Source organism: Scatophagus argus, chromosome 18, assembly GCF_020382885.2.
Source record: "Scatophagus argus isolate fScaArg1 chromosome 18, fScaArg1.pri, whole genome shotgun sequence".
In the NCBI taxonomy this organism is placed as follows: Eukaryota; Metazoa; Chordata; class Actinopteri; family Scatophagidae; genus Scatophagus; species Scatophagus argus.
In genome coordinates this window covers 16,319,204-16,344,401 of record NC_058510.1, presented here as the reverse complement: position 1 = coordinate 16,344,401, position 25,198 = coordinate 16,319,204, and the positions used below count along the sequence as shown (strand labels likewise).

Sequence of the window (25,198 nt, the reverse complement as noted above, 5' to 3'; positions counted from 1 at the left end):
AAAAAACTACTTACCTTCAGTGGAAGCAAGATCTGAGCTCACACAGGACCTTCAAAAGTTCAAAAAGAAAAAGAAAATTAGAAGCTACAAAAAGAAGCTAGTAGTGTCTGTGCAACAATAGGAAAATCAGAAGGAGGTGAGAGGTTAGAGACAGGAAAGGTAAAAGCTAGTCACAGACAGAGGAGGAGAGGAGATGCAGTGACCAGCAGTCATTTCTGCTATGCTGGAAGCGTGACAGCCAGTGTTTAGGAGAAGAAATGAAAAAGGGAAACACAGTCTAGTAAAGCACACTAAGCTGGAGAATTAGATGGCATTACAGAAGTCTGTTCAGTTCCATGGTCTCAGGGAGTGATTACCAACAAAGGCCAATTCATGCTTCCTTGGGTATGGTCACATGTGATGACCACTGCCAAGGCCCAATCAGAGGGACCTTTGGCCTTTAAGCTTCCTTGTTTGCTAATGTTGTTAGAATGAGGGGCGAAATCAAGAAAATAAGTGTGTACATGTGCATTTGTGTGCATGTGACGTCCACTGGCCCGTGGTAAGCTATGGTCCAACTCATGGTATTAATCTTATTATGGACTTACTACATTCTATAGAAGTATTTACTGTACACAAAACAATACATACGTCATGATTAATCTGTATTAGTACACCAAAACCATCAAATATTACAAAATCAACAATATTATGATTGGTCCGACATGCATGATCACACAGATACTTTCCCAGCATTCTTCACTCTCAGCCATGCATTCTTGAGTCGAGAGCAGTACCTATCCATCCCCTGGCGCTCAGCAGAAGTGATGGGCTGCGTCCTAAACCTCTCTGAGGTCTTTCTACTCTCCCCAGGACAGATATACTGCCGGGGCCTGCGCCCCCTGTCCCTCTCCCCTCTCCATGGGGCCTCGTAGCCTGAGGGTGCCCTGTCCCCCTCAAACTCACTGGAGGGGCCACCCAAGGAGAGGGACCAACAGACAGAGTACCCAAAGGGAAAGAGAAAATACAGCATGGTGAGGGAGAGATAGAGAGGGACAGGTAAAAAAAAATGCGGTGTTTAAAAGCCAAAGCGTATGTTTGAATACCCAGTCACAGTCCTGGTTTTGAAAATCAAGTATAAGAGAAGGATCATGCAGATTTATTAGCATTTAAAGCATGCACACATTCACTGGCTACAGGAAGAAAATAAGCAAGTCACAGTGCCAAAAAAACAAACATCATAGGAAGCTTAGTGGTGGGCGATTAACGCATGAATGCAGTTTCTGCAGATTAGAAACTTTGCTTGATGTTAACTTCACTCCAGCCTTAGCTGCATGTTAGTCATTCAGTCGCCAGCTGATGTTAGGTTACAAGCATCAGTACGAGTTCTAGTGAAGCCAGGCAGTGGTAGCATTTTAGTTTTCCACCTACAACTCATTCCTGCGGCTGGGTGGTGGGGTGGTGGTGCTCTCCATGTAGGAATGCCTGAGCTGGGCCACGGACACCCGTGTGTCCTGCTGACTCTCTCGGTTACCGAAACTCTCACCCTCTCTGACCTCTCGGGATTCGTGGGCCTGTTGCTGCAGGCTCTTCTGACTGGGCACCCGTGGATCGCCTGTATCTGTGCTGGAGGTGGAGTGTCCTGGGCCTGTATGTGCCGCTCTAGGCTGGATGTGGGTGGCAGCCACCCCCTTGTGGATATAAATGGCATTTTCTTGCTCTCTGGGTCTGCTCTCTGACGCTTGCAGATGGGAGGCGTGCTCTGTTTCGTCCAGCCTGGGTCTGCCTCTGTGCCCTCCTCTTACGTGCTCCACTACCTCAGTCTCCCTTGCCTGGCTGAGACTCAGTATCCTGGACATCCCTTGCTCCTCTTCTGCCCTGCCTCTGCGTGGGTCCTCTGTGCTCCTCTCCCTGCGGCGGATTTCAGAGGGAAGCACTGCTTTCCTACTCCTGAGAAGACCCTCTGTCTTCACGCCTTCCGAGTCCTCAGTATCTTCCTCGTGAGACTGTTGTTGCTGCTGCCCGGCTTTGAATGTGGGACCAGAAGCCATGGATAGGTAAGTGGGGTAACTGCTAACTTCATGTCCTCCAGGTGGCCCAGCTCGGGTGAGCTGAGCCTGGGGGTGATAGTGGTGACGGGGGTAAGCCTGCTGGGGCCCGGGTGGGTCTGTGTGGTAGTGTGTTGAAGTTTGGTTCTGTTGTTGAAATTGTCTGCGGTACATTGGGGTTTCTGTCACTTTTCCAACCTCTGGGCTCCTCTGGCGGCCCATCTCCCGGGCAAGTCTCTCTCTAACTCTAATTCTTCAGGGAAACAAAGGGCTGGTTAGCATTTTTGCTACATGAATAGACACATATGTCTCTTATACTCATATCTGACTACTCATATAGTAAAATATATAAATCTGGCAAACACATGCTCTAATTTTGATGATTCTCTGAGTGTTTGCTTGTCAGAAGAGAGGAGCTCAGTCTTTCTCTTGTTTAATATAAGACTGGGTACCAAACTACAGTGCTTTTACTTTTATACTTACTTTTACTTTGCTTTTGGTAAGATTTTGAATCCTGAGACACTGAGAAACTTGGCTTATTTCAGAAGATTGTAAGACAAAAATATTCTTGTTCCTGTTTAATCCCTGAATTTATGGGCTTTAAGAAGAGCCAGTATGCATCATGGTTAGGCATGCAATATACATGTATTTTTAGAATAGATTGGGCTACTTAGAAATGCCCTAACTTTGCATGAGTTGTATTATATATGTTGCCGAGGATTCTGTGATTTACACCATGATAAGTCATCCCAAAATTGTAATTTCTGTGTGCACTTTACCCTTGGATATACCCTTGGACAACTACTAGCGGAACTTCCAAACCTGCTGATTAGAATGCAAGATCTGAACATATACAGAGTGTCTCTATTCTATAATTTCAAAGTACTTTTATCAGTGATTGTTACGGACAAATATATTCCCAGAAACTAAATCACACTGAATCTACCATTAAGTGTTTCTACTCTAATTGAAACAAGCTAATTTTAGGATCTGTAACAAAACTCATTTTGTATTAGCACAACATAATAAGTTCCTTCAAACATTTGTTTTCACATATTGGTTAAACTGAACACAGCAACTTGTGCATGGGAAATGAGGAAATGAAGTTTGAAGCAAATGAATGAAGCAAAGGGAACAGGAGCTTGTGGCAATGAGGATGTTCATGATGTGATGCCAGCTGACTCTCAAAGCTCAAATTAGAGGTTCTTAAATATTTGTGTGTTAATCAGCCAAGGACCCAAACTGTAAATGAGGTTTAACTTCTTAAGATGAGAAAAGACAGAGTACAGTAATGTAAGGGGAGAGTTTTTGGTCCTTTCTGGTCAACAATTTAAGAAGCTCTGCTCGTGAAGGTTGATGGTAAGTCCAGCTTAATGGCAACATGGCAGGCGACACTGGGGTGAGACACAACCAGCCTGGGTGTACCTCGAAGGCCAGTTGATGAGGGAATGGGTGTCGCCCTCGGGATCAGTCTGGAGGAACCAATCAGTGCTCAAGTTCGCCCTTGCACTATACCGATGGAAACCCAGTGGGAGACAGTGTGAATGGATGGGCGGGTCATAGACGAGGTTTAGTATTCAGCACTTTTACTCAGAACACACACAAAAACACACACACACACACACACACACACCTAAACCTCTACATTACACAGGCCATTGACTTCACATTGAGCTTGACCAGAGAGCAAACACACTTGGCCACCAGCAGAATCCTGCTAATAATAAGTACAACTCCCTGGTCAGCCATTTCATTGCTATTGTGGTTTTGGGAGAAACATCACACTCACTCAAATATGAACTATATGATTCTTTGTTAATGTATGTTAAATCAAGAGCAATGCCTAGGAAAAAAAAGACAGAATACGTCTGTTGACTGATATTAGATCAGATCTGGCCACAGACTGCACCTATGGAATAAAATGTGTCATCAGCTGAATCACTTTCATTAAAATAGAAACAGACAAACCCCCCAGCCCCCACCACCAGTGCTTCCAAGCTGTACAATTGTTGGCGCGACTGCTGTAAAGACAGTCGGATCGCATTCTGTTTTCAACAAGACAGCGGCAATGGGAAAATGAAGGCTGATTAGTGTTCATGTCAGGTGGCAGACAGAGCTGCATAGTAAATGCCAGTTTTTACAGGGAAAGAGTCTAATCGCTGATGGTTCTAGCCATGACACTATGCAATTAACATTTACTTTACAGCAACAAAAAAACAAAAAACAAAATAAATAGATAAATAAAACTTGTCTGTTGCCAATTCAACAAATTCAGTGAGAATGTCACTTCGTCATGAACACAGACAGAGAGGACAGGTTACAAATGATACTAAGCTTATCCTGTCAGGTAGGGGTTTTACTGCCACGGATCTCGGTCTAACATCCAAGTGAACCTGAATGAATGTGAGCATGACAAGTTATGAGCGCTGATCATGTGGTACGTCACAACAATCTTGAATTTCCCTCAGGATCAATAAAGTATCTATCTATCTCCCTCTCTCTCTCTCTGCAGGACAGGGCAGCCTGGTAGCTGAGTGGTTAAGACACATACCACATAACTCCAGTGTCACCATTTGGATCCCAGCCATGGATCTGTGTCGTGACTGACACATTTTTACAAATAAAGGGGAAAAAAAAATCATGTCACATGTTCTCTTCTTTTGCTTTTAAACGATCAAACTCTTCGCGACAAGCAGTCTCACTTCATCACAACTGCTGACTAACAGAAACACTCTAATAGTAGTAAAAAAGGATGTCCTGAAGGACTGTTCATTAATAAAAATACTTAACTATAGGTCAAGTACTTTTGAAGAATTTTTTTAATGGGGAGATTTTTAATTTTGAGTTTTTCATTTTGTATCTCTTCTCAGGGCACAAATACCCTGAGAAGAGGTACAGGGGACGTTTCCCTTGCTGGTCTTGATCAAGCCCAGCTGTGGGTCAGAGATCTGACAGTGGAGTCACACTGGGATGTCCAGTAACACAACACCGTCCCTGCACTAGAGACTCACACACACACACACACACACACACACAAAGTGTTGAAACCTGAGAGAGGGGCTGAACAGTAAGAGTGGGCGATGTAGACAAGAACATAAGACATGATAGCCTAGACGTATGTAGAATCATCTTCATCTGTTCCCTGGAAACAGACTACAGGGCCAAAGCCTGGTCAAGACCTGGGCTGGGCCAGCTGTTTGTTACATGAGAAATGAAGAAGAGAGCTACATAGCAGAGTGGGTGCTGATACTATCTGAACTATCAGCAGCGGAGCCAAATCACTCATGAGTACTTAACATCTGCAACAGCAATTAATCTATCTCCTCCAGATAAAACCATGAATAAAGACAGCACTTTAGGAAAATAAACATCAGCTGTCTCTAGGGGTCTTTAAACTCGAATAATAAAAAAAGGAAAATATAACTGTCTGAAGCAATATTTTGGGCTACATGTGTCTTATTGTACAGTGTTTCACTGGAAAATGCCAATGACAAGAGTATGACATGCTCAAAGTTATGTAATTAATGGATGTCTAATTCTGTAAGCACTGCAACTGCCAATCAGTCTTTACTGAACAAATTAAAAAATAATTTCAGTTTATTACAACTTGGTCTTATTTGTAGTTGCATGTACTATATTGGGTGCGTATATGGAGATGTTTGCCAGTGCTTAAGGCCAATATGTGAAATTTTGGGCTGCATGCAAACGTTCGGCATACAACAAAATTCACACCACATGAATCCACGTGGTGGAAAGTATAATTTAAACTAATCTCTCTTTGTACAGGAAACTGAGGTACCAGGTGTTGGGTGTCATGAGGCAAAACTACGGGCCCAAGCCAGTCCTCCATGACATGTTCCCCCATGCCATTCTGTCCAGATCCTAAAAAACAACCTGAGTCTCTAAGACAGAAGCCCGAAGTTTACATCATTCAAACAACCTCATTAATAGCTCTTACTAACAAAATACCAACAGCTTGGCCAGCAAAAGCTCCTTTGGGAATTTACAGCAATTTGCTATTCTCAATAGATGCACTTGAAGTCTCTGGAGTACAAACACAAAATACCCACACATTTTGCATTAATCTACCCATGTGTTGAAGCCCGGCTGTAGGTCTTAATGGGACTTGGTCTGGACTTAATCTGAGATTCTTCCAGTTCAGTGTACCTGACCTCATATGAAAGCACATTCCTGCTAACAGGATGACCTTGTGCATATGTGGATAAGAGGAACAGAGATGGAGGGAGGGTGAGACAGTCTGATGGATTACACTGTCACAGCAAGTCCATCTATTAAAGAGAATGATACAGCAGGGTTCTGGCCACATGTAAACCATGTTCAAACCTTGTGTATATGATTTTGGAGGTACCCTGGGGCCTGGACAAGAGAAAGTGAACGGTTTGCTATTGTTATATCAAACACAGAGCAGGGGGGACTGGCTATTTTCACAGAAAGACTTCATATTTACTCTATTTCATAAAGTTTGTGCAACAAGGGAAAGAGACTACCTGGGGGATAAACAGGGATCAAAAAAGGAACAAGTGATCAAGGCCACTCACCCCTGCCTGCTGAGGATGCTGTGGGCCTGCTGCTCGATAAACAGGTCCCCAGGAGACACCCCATGTTTGGGAGAAGAGAGAGAAGGGTGCCTGCTCAGCTTGGGTGAACTGGGTGGCATCCCTGTGACTGAATAGTCCTTGGCAGGCACCCTGGCAGTTGAGGACACATCCATGTATGAGGAAGAGCATGGTGGCTCAGGAGGGACAGCAGCTCTGCGTTGATTCTCCAGGTTCATCAGCCTCTCTCTCTCTGAGAACGAGTCCGCCCTGCTTCGACCCATCTCATAACCAGGGTCAGGATGGCCATGCTGTGGTGCTGTGCGTCCCACTCTTGGGCTAATGGCAGAGGTACTGGTGTAAGAACTCAGGTCCCTCCCTTCCTCTCCCACCAACTCCCCCCTGTTTTGCCTCTCTGAGCCTTCTGACTCCTTCCGGGTGTGAGTGTAGCGGGATGGACAGTCTAAGTCCACCTCCTGATCTAAAGAGATCCCGTAGCGCTCGGCTAGCTGTCTGCGCCGCTCCGCCTTGTAGCGGGCGATGCGTTCTGCCTTAGATTCCAATTCTGGGCCACTGGTGGTGGAGCCTGAACTGTATACAGACTCTGTGTGGATGGAGGACTGAGGATCTGGTTTGCATCTAGCTCTGGACTGGCGCTCTGGAGCCGTCAGCTGCATTTCCGGGCTTTCATATCCCTCTGTACCATATCGCTGGACTGTAACTAGGGGAAGCAAAGAAGACAGAAGTCAGCTATTCCCACAGAAGCACAAAACTAGTTTTAAAAAATTGTCTCGTCGCTGTATTTGTCTCACCACCACAGGGTTCACAGGGGTCTGAGGCTCTGGTGTATCGTGGTGTGTCTTCCTCCAGGAGCCGGTTGGCCACCAAGCTAGGCAACAGAGATGGATGCACCTCACCCTCTATGCCCTCCAACCGCCGAGCAATACGTTCCTTTCTACACACAGACAGGGTAGCACAAGCAATCAGCTTCAGATATGTCATTATCCTCCAAGTTTTCATTATCGAAAATGTCTGCAACGTTTTTATACACGTGTTTTCTCACCTGTTCATTTCCCAATCACTTGTACTTGTGGTAATTCCTTCAAATCGTTTCCTCAATTCAGAGACTAAAGGGAGAATAACAAATATACTGTATTACAAATACAGTTCAGTAGAAAGAAACAAACTGTCTTGGCAGTGCCAACAAACCAAACTGCTATCAGACAATTTTAAACATTTATTTATTTGATCTAAACGGTCTGCAATGTTCTTAATCTGTATTGTCCATTATTGATAGGGTTGTGGTTTCATAGAATTTTATTGAGTTTTCAATCCAGCAGTAAATCTGTCTCCTAAACTGAAGTGAACTGAATTCTTTTGAGTATCTGTTCAATAAAATTATGTTGGCTAAATACCATGGACAGTATAAATAATGGACAGAGCATCCTCATCTGAAAACTGAAGCCAAAACAGAAGCACCTTAAACCCAATGTTCATGCTGTATATTATGGTCTCATTTAGAGTAAAAAGATGATAAAGCAGAGGGTGGTTTCAGGCATGGCAACCTTGTAAGTGACAAGTGGCTTCCACAAGTGTCCTTGGGTTCTCAGCCAGATCCAATCCGGATATCCTCCCCAGCTCCACACTTTCATCCAAATACGTTTACTACTGACTACAGCCATAATGCCAAACTGGAGGCTTCCTAACAATAGTCCACAAACCAATGGGTGATGTCACGGTGGGTTAACACTTTCTACATATCTGTATATCTGAAACGTGTTGTCTGTAGTGAAATATCAGAAATATCAGAGAATTGAAAAATATAACCTGACTCTGCAGCTCCACTCAACTCTACAACGTTATATAGTATCTTATTACTCATCATTTGCTTTTCCAGCTCACAACTTTGCTGTCCTGATTCACTTTCAGTAGTTTTCAGCAATACACTTTAGAAACCTACTGTAACTTAACTGCCCAGCACCAAACAGCAGAGAAAGGTAGCAACTAGCTCATCAATCACCATTCAATGGAACAAACCCCTAAACCTCTATAGAACCATATCTCTTTATTGGACCTACAGTTTAGAGTAAATGGAGCCTGTCAAGAAAGTAGAGTGCAGCCACAAACAACATTTGAGGACTGTGCTTGTAGAAAAACTGGTTTTAGAGAAATCTTGAATTGAATCCACCTGGCAAGGAGGCTGCTGTTGCACAACAGTGATTTTCAAAAAGCCTGGGAAAGTTGACATTGTGAGGGCTGCTTGCAAGCAGGCAGAAATAAAAACCCCTTACTCACCTTTGGGAAGATTGGCCAAGAGACTAACATCTATATCCTTGGTGCTTTTGGCTGGGTCGTCTTTTTCGTCAAAGGAGAATTCTTTCTGGAAGCTGAGGGGTGCAGGAAAAATACCAACTGTTATTGAAACAGGGCCGAGCTGTGGGAAACTGGACTGTTTATAGACAGGCAGTGTAAGCAGTTGTAAAGGGTTCAATGAATGAATCTGAATTTGATCAAACAGTTCATATCATAAAAAAATGCTGCAGGAAGCTGAATCTATTTGAATGGTGTTCAAGAATCTAGTCTGTCAGCAAACAGACTGTGGATGAAACTACATCAACAAACAATTAATCAACTAAAAATACATTTGGATTTAACCTGTAAATTTCATTGTCTTAAATTCCCAAATATTTATCTAGATGGTTTTACCCTCATCACACCCTCTGCTTTACACACATACATAATTACATTTTTCTCTCAGAAACATACTGAAGTAATTTATGGATTTGATTCAAAACCACAGAGTAACAACACAACTATGAAAGTAGTTGTATTGTAAAATAGCTGTAAATAACTGCCAGTAGATTATTCATGTCATAAACAGTCAGGAATTGTGAAAACATGACTTTGCGGTTCTGTCCACTGCAACAACCAGAGAATTGTGAACATACTGATATACACCAATCAGCCACAACAGTAAAACCAATGGCAGGTGAAGAGAGTAACATGGATCATCTCTGTACTTCAATGTTTTACTGGGAAACCTGGCATTCATGTGGATGTTTTGACATGTACCACCCACCTAAACCGCACTGCAGCCCGAGTGTACCTGCTCATGGCGACAGCATGCCCTGATGGCCCCACCTCACAACCTAAAGGATCCCTTTTGTGGCTGACCAGCAGTCTCAAATTAAATCTGCATATTTTTTTTTTAATGAACATCATCCCTCACAGTTGAGGTGGTGACAAATGACGCCTCCTCAGTAAATCATGTTTTTTGCATATTGCTACACCGCACTTTGCTAAGTAAAAACAACACAGAATGTCAATGCATGCACAAAGGGGTGAAAATATGTTAATGTTCTGAGATTTAGAAAATCTCAAATTTAAAATTCTCCCCCCCACCGCCCAAAAAAAATGAAAAAAAAAAAATATCCAAGAATTCTTAAGGCACAGATTGCTTGTTCGCCTGCTGATCACGGTGCAAAAACACTGTTGATCATTTTCTGTTATAGCAGCATCTGTTTTCTTGATGGGAATCTTCCCACATCTACTCCCTACATACACAATATTTTCAAGTCAAAGCCACACCCACACAGCGTGGCTTCAACCTGGTGCCATCGAGAAAACTTACTATGGAGAGGCTAACATGTAGAGCTGGTGGTGAATTTGACACCAAACCAACAACATGATGCTGAGATGCAATCCTACTAATGCTGCAGCAGGGAGCTTGGACACTGACCCCATGCAAGCTTTACCCATTACCTTACTATCTGTTTGTTTCCAAAATCAAAGTATGCACAAACATAAAAGATGTGTTCAGTTTCCATTTCAGTCTATGATAGGGCTTATTCCCGATCTAGAAAACCAGACTTGAATCTGTGTATTGACAAAGAGGTACCACATTCTTTCTCTTAACTGAAAAGTTTAGTTTGTGGGAATAAACACACATTTGATCACACAGTCTTGCTGCTACAGTTTTACTAACTGATGGCTAAAGTTAGCTGGGGGGGTACACTGGTGGCCAGTCAGTGCGACACACACAGACAGGCAATTGCACACACTCGCATGTAGAGTGGCCAGTTCCAATTAACCTAATGTGCATGTTTTTTGGGACTGTGGGAGGAAGCCGGAATACCCAGGGTGGTAGTAAAACAAGACGGCCCACTGAAACTGATGCTGTGTATGTAGTGCTTTACTTGTATGCATTCATTTTCTTTTACAGTATTCAAAAAGATATCTAGCACATCTTACCTCAAAGCTCTCTTCTGTAGTAGTCTGGGATTGTTTAGTTTAATGGGGGTCTCACTCCCAAGTCCTGTGAACAGAAAAAAAGAATGCAACATTTAGCCATGCAACAATGTTCTTTCACCAATTTCAACTTGGAACAGCAGAAGCTTCAGTTTTAACTTTTAATGAACGGACACATACTGCAGCAAGGCACCTTAAGGTGAACCAGTCAGTCTGTGTGCAGGTCCTTGGCACAGAACCACATTAATTAAGTGGACTTCCACAGAGAAAGCAAATGATGTGGAAAAAAATAATCTGCCTGCCCGACTGCATCACATCAAATAATAAGTGATCTGTTTAGTTCAACCCCCATGTCCCTGCCAACCCCTACAAAACAGAAACACAGAAACCACCACTGAAGTTAAGCATCAGTCTGTGTCTTGTGTATGAGGTCATAAGGGTTTGATAGAAGAATGACTGTGTGTATGTCGCCCATGCTGGCGCTATACAGTCTGATCACATGTTAAAGTTACAGTACTGGGACGATGCCAGGAGGAGCCAAGCACACGCTGGGCAGCAGCACCATGCATACAGATAGGGGACATGCATGAGGAGACAGAGAAACCATGCTGTCAAATTCCCTAAAGCTTGCCATTATGAAGCTATGTGATTAAACTCAATTAAGAGTTAACCATCTAACCTAATAAAATCTGGTGTCTATTAGAAAAATGATCAAAGTCAGTAAACAAGGGCAAAATGCGACATAAACACCTGTCTACAGAGAAATACAACCTCATTACCAAAAAAAGGGCATTAATGGGTATTGAGCACTATAAACAGGCCAAAGAATGTGAGTTCTATGGAACATCCCTTTAAAGAATATCTGTCTCTGCCCTGGTTATTGACTCCAAACCTCAAACGTGCGGTTTTGGCTGCCCCCGGACCTCTGAGTGGCCAGAGCAGTGCAATTTCGGGACAAACATGTGGTCCCACTTCCATCCTCTCCGAGTTCACCTCGGGGCTGTGTGACGCCCCCCGACTCCCCCACTGCTCCACCCAAAACCCTAACCTCTCCCTTGAGGCCACCCACCCCTAACCACCCATTCCAGATCTGTTAGTCTTTATTAAGGATGTTTGGGTTGATGCTTTAAATCCCTCCTACTTAAGCAAAACATCATTTGAGAAGAAAGAAGGCTTATTTGGAGAGGGCAGTGTGCCTGGAAGTGTTTGGGGATAGTCATGTATTGTTTCAGCTGGGTAGAATACGGCTGGTGAAAACATGGCTCATTCCTCGCAAGCCTTGAATGATAATCCTGGCTATCTGAGCCGATTCTGTTTTCTTTTGACAGTGAACCAAAGATTAGGTTGACACCATTCTAGCAGATATGTGAAAGTATAAAACAATGTTTAGGTAAATCCTGCACACATACATCCTCTACCAACTGAAACAGCAATACATAATTATGCAGGGATCTCTAATGATTAGCCATGTGTTCACAGTGGAGGAAAATCAAAGTTGATTCTCTGTGAAGACTTGTCTCTCAAAGAACTGAGGTTATGTAGCTGGATTTCCTACTAACACCATATCTGCAACTAAAGAACTCGCTTTGAGAGAACCTCATAAGGCCTGGGCTAACAGAACTTAATACAAAAATTACCATGCAATTATCACATTAACCCTTGAACCTTTTCCTTCTTTTTTGATCTGTTTTCACTCCCTTTATCCACAGGCTTTCAGTATAGTCACTACAAGTCTGGTCTTGGCATGCTGTAGATGTATTCAGAAATTTTGCTTTTTGCATTTTGAGCTTGGGCATGAGTCTCATTTCTGAGTCTGTATTTCCTTACGTTTTGGCAAATCACACCATGAAAAAATCATGCTGCATTACCTCTCTTGTAGTTCCTTTTGTTCCATAACCATGGATATACACACAACAATGAAAAGGGTCACTTTTGATGCTAAAGAAAGCATTTGAATATGATGATAACTCGGAAAGATCGGATGTAATAAAGGAGCATTTATCCTAAATTGATATTTTACATTCTACTGATGGAAACAGGAAGTTACGCCTCTTTTCGCAATGTGTTTATGATGCATTTATGTTAAGCTTTGAATGAAAATGACTCAGAGGAAGTGGCACAAGTTTTTGTCTGGTATATTTTTGCCACTATAACCATTAATCACGGTAACATTTAGGTCACCCTCTATTTTGTAGAAAATTGCAAACGTGGAGCCAAACAGTTACAATGTCCTCACAGCTACTGTAGCTAACTGTGAAGCATAGTGCTTCTACCTTATTGTTAGTTGGTTTTGTGTGCATGTGTGCATGCTTGTGAGGTCAAACCAAATGTGTGAGATGCTTGTTGTTTTCTAAGAAGCAAAAATAAGCAAGCAAGGTGCTGATTTTACAAAAAGTTGAAACTGTATGATGAGTTGTAGCTATAGTAATTGCACTACATTTGTCATTATGCAACCGAGGATCGTTGGAAAGCTGCAGGAAGCTTAGACTCTTTGCCCAAATCAACATGTTTTTACCAGAGCCTGTGTCTCCCAAATCTTTACAATGCAGGTGGCAAGCAAAAACGTTAATATGACCCATACTTCCAAAGGTCAAACAGTTAAGAATAACACCCAAGTTGACAAATAGCAGAATTTCTCTTTAAGCAAGAGTGTGAAACAAAACCAGATGCAACAGTAAAGGTTAATTAGCTGCTAGTGATATAACAAAAGCATCTGTCCCTTGAGGGCAGCAGTCTGAGGCTATTGTCAGATCTAACATATAGAGTTCCACAACCTGGACCTGTATCCCTTTTACACTTCATACAGACTATATGTGGTGGCATGTAGGCCATCAGGGGTGACCCCCTCGGAAAGCCCAAGTGCCTCAATACATTCGTCATTCCAGACACAGGCATAAAAACCTCCACAATGATCACAGATGTGGCAGAGCCTTTGATGCTGGCTGTAATCTACAGAAAAACCATGGCTTCTATAGCCGGGAGGGAATGAGCCAGGAATTCCTCAGCACCATGGCCCGTGTGTGTTGATGAGGCTGTAAAAGCAGCTGACACTGATAAAACATGAAGACAAAAATGATTTCATGATTCAGTGAAGGGTCATTCAAGCGCTGAAGTGAGGAAAGCCTTTTATGTGAAGGTACCAAAGCTGTGAAATCACAGACAACACTGTATAACACTGTCTGTATGGAAACTACATTGTCAATGGGAACACAAATCCCACTTTAACCTGAGGCTCAGGTCAAGTCTCGCATTTATAACACATTGCACATAAATGGGGAACCATTCACAAAAGTCTGGAGTGGATAGCAATGAAGCTACTATACTTACTCCATGTGTTAACACACAAAAACAAACAGTGTGTTAATCAGAGAGGCATCAGGGGCTGAGCATATGTCCGAGCCGAGATACAGGATTAACTTCAATTCTTGGGATTACAGCGAGCCCAAAAGGAAATGTGTTACTCTTTAACTGTCTGCATTACATCACACTATGTGTGTGTGTGTGTGTGTGTGTGTGTGTGTGTGTGTGTGTGTGTGTGTGTGTGTGTGTCCACCTACTCTGCCTTCACCATGTTTGCTGAAAGACTCAAATTGTGCTTTAAGTGTCACTAAGTAAAGCATTAAAAAACAGATGCAGAATCAGAGGTGATTAGGTGATACTGTGGGTACAAACAGCAGACTTATGTGACAAGGACAAGTCAATTAAGTCTTTAACATGAAAAACAAACAGTATACGAGCGGCTCAGTCTCAAATTCAATTCAGAACAATAGAGCAAATAAGTGCTACACTGACACATCAAAACCTTCACACGAACTTCAGTGCTCGCCCTCCTTCCTCCAAAAACCTGCTCATGTAAAAACCTGACACTGTGGGCCACCTGCTGTGGATTCCCAGCCACTTAAGCATGGAGAAGCCAGATCTCAACACTCAGTCGTCACCCAGAAAACATTACAGAAAAGGGTGGGAATGAGAACCATCTCTGAGAAACACACATGGACCTGTAGTCAGTCAGTGGTGCAGAATCATCCATCTAACACAAAGGCTGGATGATATGATATGTAAATTTACCTCAGCAAAGATAAAATATATATACAAGTACCTTTTGATGAATCAGTACTTCTCTCTCATGCTGACTCACGTTTGTTCTGAAAGTATGAAGGGAATTGTGTATGGTCCATATGTCGAACCTGACAATAGCCAGGTCAGACTACAAAGCAATGCAATAAATTTATGTCTTCATGAAATATGTGGTTCTAGAAGCTTGGTGACACAATGACTACTCACAGTTGTGCAGTTGCTAGTTGGCAAACTGCAAACTAGCAATGCATGAGTATGCTCACACAAGTGAGTCACAATAGCTTTCCAAGCTTCTTTCGAACATCTTTGTACTGGTTTACTCACACTGGGACTTTGTTCTCAGGGCTGTGCCTCATTTCATTCAATACAAAGTTGCATACAGAGGTGGGCAATCTGATACATTTAAGATTGACAATGATCTTAATCGCAATCCAATTCTGAAGCATATTGTAAACATCATGGTATTTATTGTCCTCTTGCTTGTGTCCAGACTTCACATAACCACAGTGACTAGCAGATCCATGCTGTGAGAACATGCTGATATGTAATAATAAGAAGAATGTAATAACAATACATGATTCCTCGGATCACGTATTGTATATAATGTAATGTGATTTAAACCTAGCAGTGTGCGTGAGGAAAAGTTTTTGCTGCAAACCTTTGCCATTTTAAATGCTATGTGACAAAACTGTGGGCTGGTTTGAATTACAGCCATTTTATTTATCTTATAATTGTGGTACATTTAGGCCTGTAAAAGATTCATAATGTCAGTAATTCAAAATAAATAAGGATACATATAAGGTTAATATAGTTTGTGATTCAGTCCTAGTGCACACATACACAGCACCTGTAAAGCCTAAGAATAAACCCTTAAATTTTTTTAAAACGGAGTCCAAATAGAAATAGCTTCTTCCCTGAAACAGCCCCCTGCACTGTTCAGAGTCCCTTATCTCTGCTACGTAGTGTCCTTGGAGGCTACAGCTACACTGCAAGGACAGCTGGCTAGAAAGCAGGACAGTGAGCAGAGAGGAAGGGAGTCAGCAGTTTGTTGCCTGCCAACTTCTAAGAGCTCAGATTCACAACTTGATAACCAGAGCAACCCATCCCCAAGCTTTCTTCAAATCTCAGCTCTGACACAAGCTGCAGAGCCCTAAGTTGCTGATCTTACCTTGGCTGCATAACTTGACGTGAGTCAGGTAATTCGAGATCCATGGGTTCCGGTACATTATGGCAAAGAAGTCGGGGGAGAGGGTTAGACAGAAAAAAGGTGAAAGAGATGGAAATAGAGGGTTGAGAGAGCCTGCCTAAAAGGTGATGCAGTTACAAAAAGCAGTCTGTCAGTGCTCTGAGACAGACAGGGAGGGGAGTCAGGTAGCATTAGACAGAGAGAGACACAGGAGGGAGGGAGAGAGGGAGAGAGGGAGAGAGAGAGAGAGAGAGAGAGAGAGAGAGAGAGAGAGAGAGAGAGAGAGAGAGAGAGGCGTCCCAGCCGCAGTGCCGCTACATGTAGAGGTGGTCCTGGCAGGCAAACAGAGGAGTGGTGAAGCTGTTGCTGCTGCAGCTCTGCCCCTTCTAAGATCCACTCCTCCGCTCTGGCCCCTCTTGCTAACCACTAAGGGCTGACCAATGCCCACTACAACAACTTACAGGGCTAAAAGCTGCTCAGCACGGCCTAAGCTCATTAGCCAAGGCAAGCAAATTAGGCCCTGTCTCTACTGCAGATTGAAGAAAAGTGTCCTGCATACTCATAACACAAGGAGCCTGATATGCACAGAGAAGAGAAAAAAAAAGAATGTGTGTGTGTGTGTGGGGTGTGTGTGTGTGTGTGTGTGAGAGAGAGAGAGAGACAGAGAGATAGGAGTGTCCCACGAGAGTGCTGCCTTCCCTTGGCTCGCACAAACGTGAGCAGGATGCCAAAGAAACGGATGCATAACGTCAGAGAAGGAGGGGAGAAAGAGCGCACAGGCAGGGTGGAAATAAAAGTGAGCAGAGGAAGAGGAGAAAGTTAAAATGACCCTCTCAGCCAGATGAGAAATTCCAGTCATCTCTAAGCAGGGATTTAAAAAAAAAAAAAAAAAGCTCAGCACACACTGAGAGAGAGCGGGAAGCGGTTGGAGGTAACAAAGTGTGTGATAGTGAAACAAAGTCAGCAAGAGAAAGACAGAGGGAGCGTGCAAACGGTAATGAGAGAGGCAGAGAACTGGAGTTATGCTTTGTCTTCTTGTGAGTAATGGTAACATTATGCTTAACAATTTGGTTCTTCCTAGAACAGCTGAGAAGAGAGCACAACAGGAAGAAAAACAGGTTGATTTATTTACTGCCCCGCAATTCTCCTTTTAACACACTCATCAAGTGTTTGTGTGTCCCAAAGCGCACATAAAGAGATATTCCATGGTGCATATAAGCCCATTTCCTAGTATGATTACACTCTGAGTGAATGCCAAGAACTGGGCAAAAACAACTGCACACACATACACACGACTAAACTATGCATCAATGTGATGATGACATGCTTATCACTGTACTGAGAGGACACTGCAGGGAGGCTGGCGCAGAGCCCAACGCTGCTTTTCAGACTCTGTTGGGAAAACAGTGAGCGGTATCTTATCTTTTTGTAACATACAGAGCAAAAGCTGTCACCGCCAAACACCTAGGCTTCAGACTAACGCAACTCAGTGACTGCACAAACAGCAATGCGAAGAAGCCTGAGAATGCTACTCCTTTGATGTGATCTTCAGAGCACGCAGTTCTCAGTATTCTTCTAGAGCTCTTGTAAATGTAAGCCAGGTTGTTGGACTGCTTCAAAAACACAAACACAAACCAGGCTTATCACATCATAACATTTGTCAAATCACATAAATCCATCCAGCCCCACCGTCATGAGCCACGCAGGTGTGTTAAGACGCAGCCTGACTGACTGACTGGGGTGTGCAAACTTCAGAGGTGGCAAGTTTGGCTTCTTTTCGTAGATGAGCTCATCTGGCTCAGCATGTGAACTGTACACACACACACACACACACACACACACACACACACACACACACTAAACTTTAAGGGTTCTCTTGATCACTGAATGCAGCCGAGTTGTGTGAGAAGCTGACGTGTGATGTGGACGAGTAGGTGTAACAGGGTAACTTAAGCACTGTTTGTTTGGCCTGGTAAACGCTTAAAGGAACTCTCTGTTATTTCAGTCAGCTGGAGATGTTAAGTAATTCCAGATATTATTTGTCACATACGTAATCTAATAAACTTTTTAAATTATCTCCCTTCAAGCAGCTACCATTTTGTGGTTTTTCTTAAGAGAGTTTTAGTCCATCTCTGAACATCCAACTGCTATTCTAAATAAACAATTTTTTTTAGAGAGTGGTAAATATTTAATAATGCCAAAATGCTCTGTGAAGCACCTTTAATGGCGTAAAATACCATCACTGACGGTCTCCCTCTCAAAGCCGTCATCATCATCTCTTCACCTACCACCTACCATCCACCATCTGGCTGTCTGACTTGTATGTAATGTTTGTTTCTTTGACTCATCTGCTATAGGGATGACATCAGGCCCACAAAACCGCCCGACAGCCTCTAACCTGTTATTAGTAATGATGCATTTTTACTGCCAAGGATGGGCAAGACCTTACAAGTCCCTGCCATGATGCAACACTGCTCTTGTTCTCTAATCTTTGTGGTGGATTGGAGGATTTGTTCTACAGGCCTCTGAGAGAAGAAGAATGCATATAATCAAAGAAGCATGTACAGAAGCAAAAAAAAAATAAACAAATAATAATGAACTGATGGGCTTAAATGAAATGGTATTTATTTGTTGTTTGGCGTGTTCACACTGAGTGATAATTAATAAGTATGCTGCAGCAGGTATGAGGAATGTGAGCATATGTAGTGCTGCATTAAGAGGGATTACTTTTGCTACACATTAGAGCCACACTGCAATGGAAAGGTGCACTTCAGACAAACTGGGCCCTGATATTGATTATGCAATTAAAACCTTAAATAGTGTATATTACATCTAACTTTGGCTGTGAAGTAGAGCTTTCAAACACTTATTCTTACCTATTTAGAAATCTCATTAGACAGAAACCAACCATCCAACAAGGGGACCATCTACTTTGTCTTGAATCTCTGTGCTAACTGATTTAAGTTTGCTTCAGTAAATGCTTACACATTGTCCATAAACTAAGCTAGAATGGTCAGATGAATGAAAGCACAGAGCAGAAAGTGGATCAAAGGTCAATAAGAATGAAAATTGAAGCCATATCTGCTGCCACACTGCAAAACATGATAAAGTTGTGAAGCAGATATGTCCCAGGAAAACTGTAGCCATTTAAGGAGAACTGAGGTCAACATAGGTTCTGAATACTATTACAGTACCAATACATTTTGATTAAAACTGACAACTGACAATAATTTGTGCTGATGTTCAAAGGCTTTAGCGGAGACTTTTTCATGCCAAAACATACAAGCGTTTAGAGTGGGCCCCAAGCTTTTGTTCTTGTCAGCCGCTGAAATATTATTTAGACTGTGGGACACTAAAAGCAACACTGAAACCAAGGATAACAGCATTGAATTCTTAATAGGATTCAACTGAATTGATTATTTAAAAGCACCTCAGGTCTAAGACTAGGAAAAGGCTACATTTTCTGAAATGTCTGAATATGTTACTTCTTTGTGTGCAAAGAACACTTTAAGCTTTTTCACTTGAAGTTGAAGCATTTAAAGGGTCTGAAGTGTCAGTCAAGCAACTGGTGTCATTTACAGTGTTGGAGCTGAAAGCCGTTGAAAATAGCAGTTTCAAGGAGTTTTGTTTTTGGTTTTTTAAGCCCTCTAGGCAGTTGAGTTGAAGAGTAAGAGCTGAGGGCAGCTGAACTTTCAGTTGAAGTATAAGCACTGAAAGCAAGTGAAGTGGAATCACGAAAAGTCAAAGTTTTTGTTCCCCTTTTTAACTCTGTGGAGCACTGAACATGCAAGTAATGAGTTCCTGAGCTAATAGATCAAAGCACTGAACTGTCAGTTGACACAAACACTGAAAACAGTCACTGAAAAATTACTGTTACATGAAAGCAGTTGAACTGTCAATGCTGAAAGCAATGAAAGTTTCAGCTGAAGATGGTTTGAGTGTGTGCACTCAGTATCACCTTGTATGTAAGCGGTCAGATCAGTTGATTTGACTGATTACAGCTTACATTGACTGCTTTAACAAATGTTGATTTGTTAAATAAATTATTAATAACAACAATCATGTCAGTATCGGGCTGATTTACTGGTAAGCTCACATGTAAAACATGAGAAAGTCACCTCCGGTTCTTGACATTAAACAGCACCAAGAGCAAGGCAGGTTATGTTTAATATAATAACAACAGAGCCACACCTCTTCACTAATCATCCCCCCAGATGTTCAGTCTTTCAGAGTGGATGCTATTTCAGCCTGGACAAGCTCACATGTGCAGCCAGTCAGTGGGTCATTATTAGATAAACACTTCCAGACAGTCCATGTTTGCACTTAAAATGACCTCCAGTGCGCAGAGGCATCCCGACAAGTCTGTTAGGAGCAATGTGCTCGATGGTTGCGTCACTTTCACGGCTGAATAATCTTTCAGAAGAGACAATGTTAAGAAATGAAGGAGAAAGAAAAAGGCATCAACGGAGCCTGTCTCTTGCTCTGGGCTCTTTCATAGCTATCTTAGAAATAAAGTTCAGATTTATGGCATCCCCTAGGAAGGATATCCATCTTGTCTGGTGAGAGAGAGAGAGAGAGAGAGAGAGAGAGATGCAGTGCACATGGCCATGATGTCTCTGCAGACAAATAACAGAGTCTGAGTCTCTGCACCACGGCCATAAATTCAAAGGGAGGGAGGGAGGTAGAGAATCAAAGGTAAAGATATTCATGTGCAAACATAAAGGGAGTTAAGGATAAAAACTGAAGCTAAAACTCCATTTGCAATGTTGTTTGAAGTTTTTTTACTAGGCATGATAGGATTTCAGTATGAAGCAAACAGATTCTTCATTGTGCCCTTTGACCTTCAAGGAGTAAAAAATGACGTGTTAAGAAACAAAATCTTGTCAGCATGTCAGTGACAACTCTGTGGATTTGCATATGGAGTTCCTGCCAGGGAGGATTTTTCACAGCGAACTTGAACACTGAATCTGAACTGAGCATCACTTACTGATCACATGTTCATTCCAATTCTGTATCAAACTGCTTTTGGCTATTCCAAGTAGTAAAACTGCAGTGTTTGTTTGGGTCAGTTTCATTTAGGCAGGTGTGAACACTGTTATCCTAACCACATGGCTGCAACAAGACCTCTCGATAAGATGGGTCTTGAGCCAGTTAAAACAGAGCTTTGGTGCTGTTCCTTTATTGTGTAAATACCACAGTGACCCATTACAGAAATAGCAGAAATGTAATATTAGCATGAATGCAATCAAGGAAACTGTCAAATGCATAGTTATGTAAAAATCATTTGGTAGCTATGGTAACAAATCATGTGTCTGCAGGGGTTTTTAACCTTTATACATCAGAAAGTGAGGAGTATGTAAAATAGCTGATGTGTAAGTAGTCGAAGCGTCTGTTGATATGTAGGCCTACTGTGAGTAGTGTAAGCAGCTGAAATGTTAAAGGAGCAGTTCACACAAAACTAAAAACTTATCATTACCATCTACTCACCCATGCCTATGGAAAGTGAGGTCAAGTTTTTTTCATCCACAAAACATTCCTGGATCTTAACAGCAAAACGGTGACGCGACATTTTCATAAGTACGCAAGTGGGTGCGTGCTTGAACGTGCGTACACGCACCATGAGACAAGTTCAACTGAAATTTGCAATCTCTGCATGAGTCAGTGTACACCTGCATCACATAAACAGAAAGAGCTGAAGTTGCTTTATACATGGCTATGAGTATACACTTAGAATCTGGGGTTATGAGAGTAAGGAATGATCTCGTCTAGTACGTATGCATGTTCAACACTGTGACCCACTTCACCCACTTCAGATGGAATTTACACTATCTGTTTTTAACTTAGCAGCTACAGTGAAGATTATAACTCATAAAGGGTGTAAATAAGGTGTTATCAAATCAATTTGCGATCTCGGTGCTTCCAGAGACTTAAAAACAAACAACTAACCATCAATAATTGTGATGGTTGGATAAATCAAATCAAATTTGTTGCAGATACAAGATATATTCATTGCCTAAACTCACAGATAAATATAGATATTTTACAAACTTGCTACCCAAGTCAAAGTTTTACTGTTTCACAAACTTCCTATACTGTAAATGTGTTAACAGAGTTCACTAGCTAGCTTAAGTGTCAGTGGGTATATGTACTATAAATGGGACCCTGAGACCTGCAGGGCCTTTAAGGTGAGATATGACAGACCTCAAACTTCAAGAGACACTCCTGGACAAGAGCTTCAAACCTCATTATCAACTTCCTTTCATAACTGCCTCAAGTCTTTGAAACTTTACAGCTGCACTGCAAATAGACACAGCAAGACAACAGTGACCTTCTTTGGCCATTGTACAGTGTATTAACACCCCAAAATACAAATACCTCAGCATGGCTTTCCCAAAATAAAACAGATAAGAGATCTTAAGTAGGGTCCTTAGTGACTCCAAGGGAAACACTCCCAGAAGTCCAGCAATGTGTGCCTCAGGTCCTATCACAAAGCTTAAATTTGGCCCTGGACATTAGAGCTACCTCAGTTAGACCGAGAGAAGACATTATGATTGCTCCTTTGTCCAAAAATTAATGTCTTTGTATTTACAAAGGAGATTCAGAAAAAACATTCTACCAGCAGTCATTTCTCAACTGTTATCAATCCGATGTTTAATACTATTATGACTTTCCTGCAATACCTTTCAGACTCTAGGATGAGGCTCTCTGATTCCACGGTGCTGACACCAAAAGCTGACATTTGCTATTAACATTCTTTCAGCTATTAAACTTCACCACAGTTACTGCGGTAGGAGCATGCAGTCCAAAAAACTGCAACATACAATGCCAAGAAACATTTTTCACTTTGATTTTAAAAGAATTTTCCTTCTCCTATTGCTGAATGCATGCTAACAGTGAGTGGACTGCACACCTTCCATACCCATAACAACAATTATGATTTATTTATAATTATATAAACCAATATAGCACCATCTGTTCCTCAATGATGATGTGACCCTTGAAGCATGTGATGCACCTTGAAGTTCTGAGGCATGCATCCACACTACCTAACTCAAATGGAGCCTGGGGGAAGATATATTCCCAAGTCAGTGCACACACATACCCAGTTTCCAGCTGTTAAATAGACACACGTGTGTGCTTCAGTGTGATGCACACAGCACATCTGGTCAGGAGAGAGAGCTACACCACCAGAATTCTTCATCGATCCCTCTTGCCAAGGAATTTGTTTCCACCCCTGGGTGCCACGGACACCTTCCCAAGAACTGTCATCCTGAAAGACAGGAATGCTTAAAGAGATGGAGAGACAGTGGTGGAAAGCTTGTGTCTCTCATTTCCTGTCAGAGTCGACACAGCGTGACATGATCCAGCAGACCAGAGGCTGCCATTGGTGAACTGGACCAAATGGAACTGCAGTGATCAGTCCCTGGCAGGATACACCTATTTCCAGAGTACGAACTGGGAACTCAGTTAACTATGAGCTCCACAGTGCAGAATTTCTGCGTTTAACTCTATTATCAATGGCAACAGTTGAGCAGTTAAGAACTTTTGATCAGCCAGAGAAATTGGAATACTTATAAACTGACCTTTGACTCAACCCCTCCCCTCAACAGAGATTGTCATAGCTTAGTAACAGTAAGTATGACAGGCATGTTGCTCTAAGACTAAGCTTTAATGAGTATGAAAGATGGTATCTCTTTTTCAGCCTTTCCTGTACTAAAAGTATAAGAGCAAAAGTGTAAGTAATGGAAAACAGTGTGCTTGTTTGCTCTAACATAAGCTGCAATCATTAGCATGTCTGCCTAACAAGCCTGCTAAATGTAGTAGTAAAAGAGCATTACTTTCAAATCCAAGGAACAGGTTAACCAACATTTCAGCTATACAATTAATACGCTTAAGGTCGACTACAAAGTGTAACATGATCAAATACAGAGAGAGAATTATTGTTATTGAGAGTAATTATGCCGCATGCACCCTGTAACAGTCATATTGTAATATTGATGACTTCTGACTGTGGAAACATACAGGAGGAAAGAGGATGGGAAGGAAGCGGAAGCAAAACCTGCAATTTCAAAATAAAATTTCAAACTTAAGGAATGCATAGATATTTGGAATTATTGTTGGCAGTAAAAACAAAAAAAAGAGATCTTTTTGATCTGGTAAGGTCTGTGTTCTAAAATTATAAATAGTCCCAGGATTTCTTTTTCACCAAACCATACTGATTCCTCCTTACCACAGTTACATGTTAGGGTAAGGTTTTATCAATTGCACATGCCTATCTGTATCTAGACAGACTGTCGACAGACTGAGCACAACCATAGCATTACATGTAATGGTCTGTTCTGTCTCATTTTCTGTCCGTTTCTTCCAGCTACTTTTCATCTATTAAAACGAGTGTCGAAGCTCAGCACTGCAAATGAAATCCATTGTCTGAATAGAAATGACAAGACATTCCAAACCAACAATTCTCAGAAATAATTCTACAAGATGGTCCTGAAAAAACACTTTACATGAAACATGTCACTTTGCCATGGCTGTTCGCGCTCTCCGTTTCTTTGTATGTTGGTGGGTATTCAAATCATGTCTGCCTATCCACAGTCTGTGATACTTCTGAGCCACAGCAGCTTGTCTCACAGCTCTAGTCTGAGGTCAACGCCAAGAGCAGAGACCCCAGCTCAAGTCCTACGAGCTATTAGTGGTTCATCATAAATCACCACTAATTAGATTTTAAACTGAGGCTGGTGGTTTTAAAATAAAGGAAAAGCTGTCATGGAGGAGTAAATATGCACTTAAGACCTACCACGTGAGACCACCAGTACTAAGCCCCCTGCAGGACTTTATTTGTCGAGAGGGCCGGAAACCAGCCAGTACTTCTATTCTAGAATACTACTGGTTTATTGTGTCATTAGTGTGTGGTAATTTGTAATTTAATTTTTTGCATAATAATATTTACATATGTATTAACAATTAGTCAAATGATTTGGGGTAATGTGAAAATGGTGACTTGCAGTGAGGAACCCACAGTGGATTATTACAGCTCTGATATACCTACTGTATACTACCTGCAGACAACTAGCTTGTGAACATAGTGATGCATTTAGGAACTA

General features: G+C 42.0%; 1 protein-coding gene across 15 annotated transcripts in view; it reads right to left on the bottom strand.

Moving 5' to 3' along the window:
- Positions 1-25,198, bottom strand: part of svila (supervillin a) — a 74,733-nt gene that overhangs the window by 30,841 nt on the left and 18,694 nt on the right. For 5 of the 15 annotated variants that reach the window (XM_046370691.1, XM_046370692.1, XM_046370694.1 and 2 more), the window contains 8 exons: positions 10,835-10,898; positions 8,879-8,970; positions 7,647-7,710; positions 7,396-7,538; positions 6,587-7,304; positions 1,411-2,280; positions 777-944; positions 15-49 (listed from right to left, as the gene is read on the bottom strand). In XM_046370691.1, coding sequence (XP_046226647.1) covers positions 15-49; positions 777-944; positions 1,411-2,280; positions 6,587-7,304; positions 7,396-7,538; positions 7,647-7,654 — 1,942 coding nt within the window. In that variant the 5' untranslated portion in view covers positions 7,655-7,710; positions 8,879-8,970; positions 10,835-10,898. Of the gene's footprint in view, positions 1-14; positions 50-776; positions 945-1,410; positions 2,281-6,586; positions 7,305-7,395; positions 7,539-7,646; positions 7,711-8,878; positions 8,971-10,834; positions 10,899-16,076; positions 16,270-25,198 lie in introns of those variants that run through there. The other 10 variants (XM_046370683.1, XM_046370688.1, XM_046370690.1 and 7 more) reach the window with 6 other exon arrangements.